The sequence below is a fragment of the Lolium rigidum genome, chromosome 2 (assembly GCF_022539505.1).
Source record: "Lolium rigidum isolate FL_2022 chromosome 2, APGP_CSIRO_Lrig_0.1, whole genome shotgun sequence".
NCBI lineage: Eukaryota > Viridiplantae > Streptophyta > Magnoliopsida > Poales > Poaceae > Lolium > Lolium rigidum.
The window spans coordinates 2,227,129-2,235,017 of record NC_061509.1 but is presented as its reverse complement, the minus strand read 5'-3'; the positions used below and the strand labels follow the sequence as shown (position 1 = coordinate 2,235,017).

The 7,889-nt window shown below is 43.2% G+C and overlaps 1 protein-coding gene across 1 annotated transcript; it reads right to left on the bottom strand.

Moving 5' to 3' along the window:
- Positions 1-264: 264 nt before the first annotated feature.
- Positions 265-4,540, bottom strand: LOC124691182 (DEAD-box ATP-dependent RNA helicase 35A). The gene is made up of 2 exons (XM_047224445.1): positions 3,552-4,540; positions 265-1,369 (listed from the first exon to the last, which is right to left on the bottom strand). Exons 1-2 carry the CDS (start codon positions 4,523-4,525, stop codon positions 505-507), a joined length of 1,839 nt encoding a protein of 612 aa, XP_047080401.1. The 5' UTR covers positions 4,526-4,540; the 3' UTR covers positions 265-504.
- Between the last annotated feature and the right edge of the window lie 3,349 nt (positions 4,541-7,889).

The following is a 7,889-nucleotide window of genomic DNA, read 5'->3' as shown; positions in this document are numbered from 1 at the left end:
CTGACCAGTAGTATTTTATACCTACCAGTGTCCCACAGTTGCTGCCCCAGTGGGATTTTGCTTCTCCAGCAGGCAGCAGTAGCACAGTTTAGGTACTTGATATACCAGCGAAGAATTAAACAACACCAGCTCTCATCGTCACTAGGCCCGTTCATGCATGTACTACACTGTTCTTCGTGGCTAAGCATTACAGCAGAGGTTACGTAACTGTTACAATTTCACATCTATCGCTGACAGATTGAACTCCGATGGTACAGGTGAAAATATCCAGAATGGTACTACTGCTCACGAATCAACATACTGACTGCCACTCAATGTTACATTTTACAACAGGGCAGCTTTAATATGCAGAGAATATATTACAACAATCCATCAGCACTTGGATAATAATGTGATGACGAGCACCAGAAGGTTGCTGACAATTCTTTGAAGGACGAGAATCAACTTGGCAGACAACTTCAGATCGTATGATATATCTCCAGCATACAGAGAAATATGATGTGGTCATATTTCTCCTCTGTAACCTCCACCGCCATAGTAATCTCTTCTGGAGCCAGCAATAGCCACGGACTTCTGGTGCTCTAGCTTTGGACAGTCAGCAAGACGATGCCCGAGACCACCGCAGAATGCACATCCCTTGACACCACTCTCCTTGGCAATAGCTTCGGCATCCTCCAGCGGGTCAACAAGCTCAGCAAGCACTGGTGGTATTCTTTGCTTCGCTTCCTTGAGCAAGTGCTTAAGGTCAAGAAGTGTGGTCTCTGTCTGGTTTTTGTTGATGAACGTTGTTGCTATGCCAGTTTTTCCACATCGACCGGTTCGACCAATCCTGTGGACGTAGTTCTCTATTTCAGCAGGCATATCATAGTTGATCACATGCTGGATATCAGGGAAATCAAGACCCTTCGAAGCAACATCAGTAGCTACCAAAACATCCTTCGTTCCATTCTTGAAGAACTCAATCGCATTCTGTCTTTCCTCCTGATCTTTTCCTCCGTGGATTGCAACAGCTTCCACACCCTTCAGAAGAAGATACTCGTGGATGTAGTCGACATCAACTTTGTTTTCACAAAATATAAGAACAGGAGGCGGGGTCTTTTGAAGGCATTCAAGGAGGTATATAATTCTGGCATCTTCCTTGACATACTCAACTTCTTGGATGACATCAAGATTTGCTGCTCCAGCTCTTCCAACATTGACAATAACTGGCATCACAAGGGCACTCTTTGCGAAGTTCTGAATCTTCTTGGGCATAGTGGCAGAGAAAAGAAGGGTCTGCCTTTGTGCCTTGAAATGGTCAAAAACCTCCCGAATGTCATCCTCGAATCCCAGATCAACAAGCCTATCAGCTTCATCCAAGGTCAAATACCTGCGCAAATCAAGAAAACTATTAAGGAACTTGAAACTGTCTGCCACACTTTTTAAAGATACTGTAGAGGTTTTACTAGTTTGAATAGTCCAATATAGAACCATATGATGCAGATTAAAGCATTTACATTAAAAAAAAAGCTGTTATATCATAAGTAACAGGGGCACATTTTGCAGTTTTTGGACAGTGACACTTCATAGTATAATAAGCTCACAAATGGAGCATCAAGTATTGACAGCCCTAAGCACCCACATTTGGTTCAACACTACTCAATTTCAAATACTATTTAAGTATAACTATACTGATATATGTTCCTGAGAATTTTATGAGATAGTTTGGGAGTTGGGACTGAGGACAGTTAAAAATTAAAACCAACAAGTATGTGTATTAGCAACTTATATAAGGTACTTGGTAAATGTGAAGAACAGGACATGCTTAGTAAGTATGCAGAGAAGTTTGAATAGTTCACAATACAGAAAAATATAATACACACTAAAGCACTTGCACTAAAAAAACAAGTGGTTATCTCGTAGGTCGTGGGGGCATACTTTATATTCTTTGGGCAGTGAAACATTATAGCAAAAGCTGAAATATTTAGTACGGAGGATTGCCAGCCCTAATCCACTAAATTTGGTTCAGAACTACTGACTTTGAACATTCATTAAATACCACATTGTCCATGAGGATTTTACAAGGGAATTAATTGAGGACTAGGGACGATTCAAGATTAAAATTAATAGGTACGGAGTATGTGTTAGCAAATTATACAAGCATTCTTGTTGAAAAAAAAAGGAACAACGTACTTATCCCAAAATGCAATATCAATGTGGATCTGCGGTGACTGATGAGCAGATACATGTTAGATTCAGAACATTTCATGCAAAACAGTTTGTTCACTCATTATGTCTTCATTGGAGCGGGTGCCCCTTACGGCCTTACAAAAATACTCCCTCCGTTCGGAAATAAGTGACTCAGCTATCCGTATCTAGACGCATTTCAGTATGTAGATACATTTGTATCTAGACAAAGTTGAGTCACTTATTTCTGAACAGAGGTTGTAGTACTTAAAGTTAACAAACTAAAGTCATCATCGCAGGGGTTTAGCTATGAAATGATATTGATGATAATTTGATAACTACTAAAAATACTCATACATATAAACAAATAAATTAATACCATATAACTGCAGTATAGACGTCAGGAAATAGAAGTCAGAAACACATCTGCTAGAAGTTGCTAATCTATTGGAAAAAAAAGGCTATGCTACAACTTCCAAATAACAGATTATGGACCAAATAGTAATTGCTTATAATGTGCAAGCCCTTGGAGGCTTGGACAAAAAGTGCTTTTGGTGATGGAAGTACAAAATGGACGAGAATGATACATCCACATTATGACATATTCATGCATGCACAAATTACCATTCACACACATTGTTCATGCAAGTAATCATATTCCCTTAAAACTAGCAATGGGTCCACATCTAAGATCAGGATGATTCTGCCCTGCCAATATTTCTATTTCCCTAAATACTCCCTCTGTTCCCATATTAGTTGTCGCTGATTTGAACATATCTACACATATTTTTTGTATAGATAGATCAAAATCTGGAACGGAAGCAGTAGTTTGATTACTTTCCAATGACAAGGATTATCAGTTCGATCTAGGAATTAGGAAAGTTTACATTTAGATTGATCTGTCCTATGTCTGTTAGGAGAACCATCTATGTACAAAGTTTACTGTAATGATTGGTATTAAACAGGAAGAACAATGAATTTTCTTTATCTCATTTAAAATCTTCCCTACCCAGTCTAATCCTACATAAACGCCTCCTGTCAGGCCATCCTCGGATCACAAGCACTCAGTTAGGTAAGTTTATATTAAGATTGATTTCTGGGATCTAGGCGATGTTATACCTCTGTATAACTATGCCTATTGTAATCGTTGGCATTAGCTAAGAAGTCTACCCAGACTGTGACCTCATCTTTAGCATACCATATTGCACCTTCCGTGTTACCAATTAGGCATCATTACGTAGTTTTAATTCAAACCTTTTGATCAGGCTCAAGTAATAAGAAAACGTAGCCCTATGAGACTGGCAAAACAGTTATCTTGTACGTACTATATCTGTCAATAAAGGTATAAAATACTACGAAGATTGATCGAAAAATCGAATAGATACCTGCAATTGTCAAGGTTCATTTTCTTCTTGGCGAGAAGATCCTTGAGCCGTCCAGGTGTGGCAACCACAATATGTACACCCTTCTTCACGACTTCGAGTTGCGTCCTCATGTCTATACCCCCAATACAAAGCAAGGGTCGTATTTCTGGGAACCCCGCCTGCTTGAGGGGAGTGAGGAACATCTCGATGACATCATACGTCTGCTTGGCCAGCTCCCGTGACGGGCAGATGATCATCCCGAAAGGGCCCTCCCCAGGCACAATGGGCATCAGCATCTCCTCCTGCAGCGCGACCATGATGAGCGGCAGCACGAACACGAGCGTCTTCCCGGACCCGGTGAAGGCGATGCCGATCATGTCACGCCCCGATAGCACGACGGGAAGGCCCTGCACCTGGATGGGCGTGGGCTGCACGATGCCCTTCTCGCGGAGCATGCGGAGGACGGGCTCGGGGAACCGGAGGTCGCGGAACTCGCGCGCGGGCGGCGGGATCTCGTCGCCCTCGACGAGGATGTGCCACTTGCGGCGGAGCTCGTCGGCCTTGGCGCGCGGCATGCGGCGGAGCCGCAGCGGCGGCTTCCAGCCCGTGCGGAGCGGCTCCGTGTAGGTGATGCCCTTGGCGAGCTCCCGCACGGACATGAGCGACTTGCGGTCGTCGAGGCTCTCGATCATCTCCTTCTCCTGCAGGATGAGCTGCTCCGTGGCGGTGACCTCCGGGGCCGCGCGCTTGAGCTGCGTGGACGTGACGAGGAGGCTGGGCTTGGCGGCGGCGTCGGGGGCGGCGGCGGGGGTGGTGGTCGGTTGGGGCGGGGGCGGCGGGAGGGAGGCGGGGGAGCCTAAGGAGGAGGGCGCGGCGGGCTTGGAGAGGCGCTGGTGGCGGAGGCGGTCGGCCTCCATGGCCCTGCGCTTGGAGACGGGGATGTACTCCTCGTAGTCGTCCTCGTCATCGGATTTGGCGGCGGCGGCGGGGGCCATGGCTGGGGTTAGGGTTTGGGGGATGTCGTCGGGGAAGGGAATGGGAAGGGGAGGAAGAAAGAAGGATGAGATCCGGTCCGAGGCTGGGACTGGGAAGAAGACGAGACGAGTTTAGTTACCGACATAGCCTTGTGGGCCCGTGAAGCCTGGCCCAGAAGAAATTGAGGCATAGCCAGCCCAAGACCAAACTGACGTATCCTGTGCACTCATTCCACTTTTCTAAGCAAGAAAAATAAAATCTCTTTTTTCTAGCTATCTCTAAAGAGCACTAAGGGCATGAGCAATGGAGGCAGCTGTCCAACTAGGATTGGATAAAACTTTTGACATATGCATGCCATGTTATGGTCCCATTAATACATCTTTCTCTCAAAAGCTGATTTGGTTTTTCTTTTTCTCTCTCACATTTTCACCTTTATGGCTGAAGAGGCTGCCTCCTGATGAAGAGGCTGCCTCCTCATCCGAACCTACTTTGGACCACCCGAACCTAGTTAAAGGTGTGAGGCAGCAGCTCTAGGGCAGTGCATTGGGCATGCCCTAAGCTCCCAGGGTTCCGAGCGCCTGGGAGCGTTTCAAGGGTCGCTATCGAGGTGCTGTCCCATATGTCAGAGTGGAGTCGGTTTGCAACCTGTTAGAGTGAAGTCGGTTTCCATTTTGGTCGGTCAAATCTACACTTAGGAAAAGAGTTTCTGATTATGTTGCTTTCATTTGGGTCGGTTTTTGCAATCTTCCTCAATCTTTCCTTGCAGGTCGCCAAATCCTTGCCGCCGCCTCCACCGCTAATCGGAGCCTCCCATGGCCGGCCCGCCGTTGTCCCCATCTCCTCTACCGATTCTCCATTACTACAGCCACCATTTGCTCCCCATCGCCCCCGCGGAGAACCCTAGCATCTGCTTGGTGGGGTCAAATTTCTTCCTCCACATGCATATGCGTAGATCCACAAGATTGCCTAGCTACATGGAGGTGTTGAGCCGATGCCTCCCTGCGTGTGCTTGAACTCGATAGAAGGATACCCAAGAGGTCCCTGGTCCGCTTGTCTACAGTGCTACTAGGTATATGCCCTCTCTTGCTTCTGACCCACAAACGATTTGTTTCTTTAAATAAAACAATTGGTTAACGCTGGTAGTCAGTTAGTGAATCTTAACTTTTTTTCTGGATGGCATTCAATCTTTAACTCTTTTTTTTCTGGCTGCAATTGCTACTATATGCAATTCACTCTGCCTATACGTGGAACTGAAGTGTTTTTTTTATCGGTGTGAAATACAGTTGTTATAGTTTGGACTGCTGCTGTATGAAATCAGTCAATGCTTAGATGTTGATGGATTTAAATTAGGACAAATCCTACTGTGTATAGCTTGGCCAAGATGCAAATGGAGGTGGCGGCACTGGACGCCGCGCTGCGGAGGTTCGAGTTTAGGGTCCGTGCCCCCTTGCCCCCAATCTTTCCCACTTTGGCCTACACAGTAGTTGTCGCCATCACATGTAATGGAATGGCTCTTTGGCCTGTCTGTAATAAACACATGGATGGTGTCTGCATTGTTGGTGTATATGTCTAACTAGCAGGAATGGGCGCGGCGTGATGGTGTTAATAATTTCAAGGTCACACTTGAATTGATAAAAGTTATGAATATTTTATTGTTTAAACAATGTGTTTGAAGGTGGGTGATAACGAAATTTGATACAACATACATTGAAATTATGTGCATAAAAAGCTGATCATGAGAAATTTGTCTCATGAGTAAATAAGCAGCATCAAAAAGAGGGAGAAACTAAGTCTGCTAACAATAACTGGTACTGCATATTGATCATCATATTGTATGTAAGCATGGCACGCATGTGAAGATGCATTGGTGATTGTAAGGAGTTTTTTGTAGGATCGGTTAGTCGTGACACATAGTAGGGAAAATTCAGTTATAAAACAGAAGTTAGCCTATCATATTAATATATACTTGAAACTCGATTCTATAGTTCGCGGAATTTCTTGGTCCTTTTTAGTAATGTGATAAGCACTTCTTAGATACATCAATGTATCATATTGAGAGCCAATAAACACACACAATGATGCAAAAAAAAGAAATCATGCTTTGTTCTCTACTGCATCTATGACATTTTCATTAGTAGTAGACAAACAAATGGTCATATCTTTAAAATAGATTGAATTACTTATTTCAGGGAAAGGATACCAAAGTAGTAAAGAAAATATTTGGCATAGTACAAACATTTTATAGTATAAAGGCAGTGTAGCGCACCCGTGGATGATATCAATGTCTGGAAGAGATTAGTAGTGGCATTGTTAAACCCCTTTTATGTAAAACAGTAATAGTGACTGGCCAATTATTTTTGACCTTAAGAGAACCCAAACCCTTTCTGGCACATATTCCAACCACTTTTGAAAGAGGTATTCCAGCCCAAATGGCATCGCATAGCACTTCTGTAATTAGTGACATGCTTCCAGCAGCAGGTTTTACGATATAAGGATATAATTGACAGGCAGAACAATACCTAGATGAAAATAAGAGGACACATATGTACATGATAAGTTTTTCCTATTAGTTACCTAGCAAACATACATGATTAATGTCACTTACATCGAGTGGAAAAAATCAACAATCTTTGTGTTGATTCAGATGGAGTAGATGTCTTTACAACCTGAATTTCATCTTTAAAAAATACAACAGGAACTAAAATCAACCGCCTGCTTTGAAAGGATCCAGCTATCAACAAAAGAACTTCTCAGTTTAGCCATGCCAGTGTAGCAACAACACTGAAATCACTTCTCAATTTAGCCGTACCAGTCTCGCAACAACAGTCGCATTAAAAGGACCGGACCTTTACTTGTTGATCGTTCGGGAGCCAAACTTGCTCTCTTGTAGCCAATCACAACTTCAGAAGATAGACTTCACGGAATTTGTATTCAAGTGGTCAACTGAATCTCAAATATTATTATAACATACAGGCTGGTGATATTGCCATAAATATGTTTTTGAAAACATTGATGAGTCATTGAAAAGTCAGAAATGTATTGTTGAAAAAATTGAAATGAGTCTTGCTTAAGGCTCCATTTTTATCTTGCTGAGAGTAAAAAAACTTCAAAGTGAAATAAATAATCACACAGAGTTACATGTTTTTAACCAAGTCACTTGTTTGGATCTTCACTGTTAAGGCCAATCTGGCGAGAACTCTTGGAAAAAATTCAGGGAGAAACCCAGTGTATTTAAATGAATGGTGGAGTTACCTCAAAAGACCCGCAGATAATGACACATTGACACCACAATTAAAGAACCTGCAACACCATTGCTATATAGTCAAGAACACTTACTTCGGCACACTGTCTTTATGCTCCTAAATGTTAGAGAGAAAATTATTA

Bases quoted from the DNA above. Each gene is read 5' to 3' on its own strand.
- LOC124691182 (XM_047224445.1), bottom strand. From the start codon at position 4,525: ATGGCCCCCGCCGCCGCCGCCAAATCCGATGACGAGGACGACTACGAG. The intron at 1,370-3,551 runs GTATCTATTCGA...TGATTTGCGCAG, and splicing joins ATGAACCTTGACAATTGCAG to GTATTTGACCTTGGATGAAG.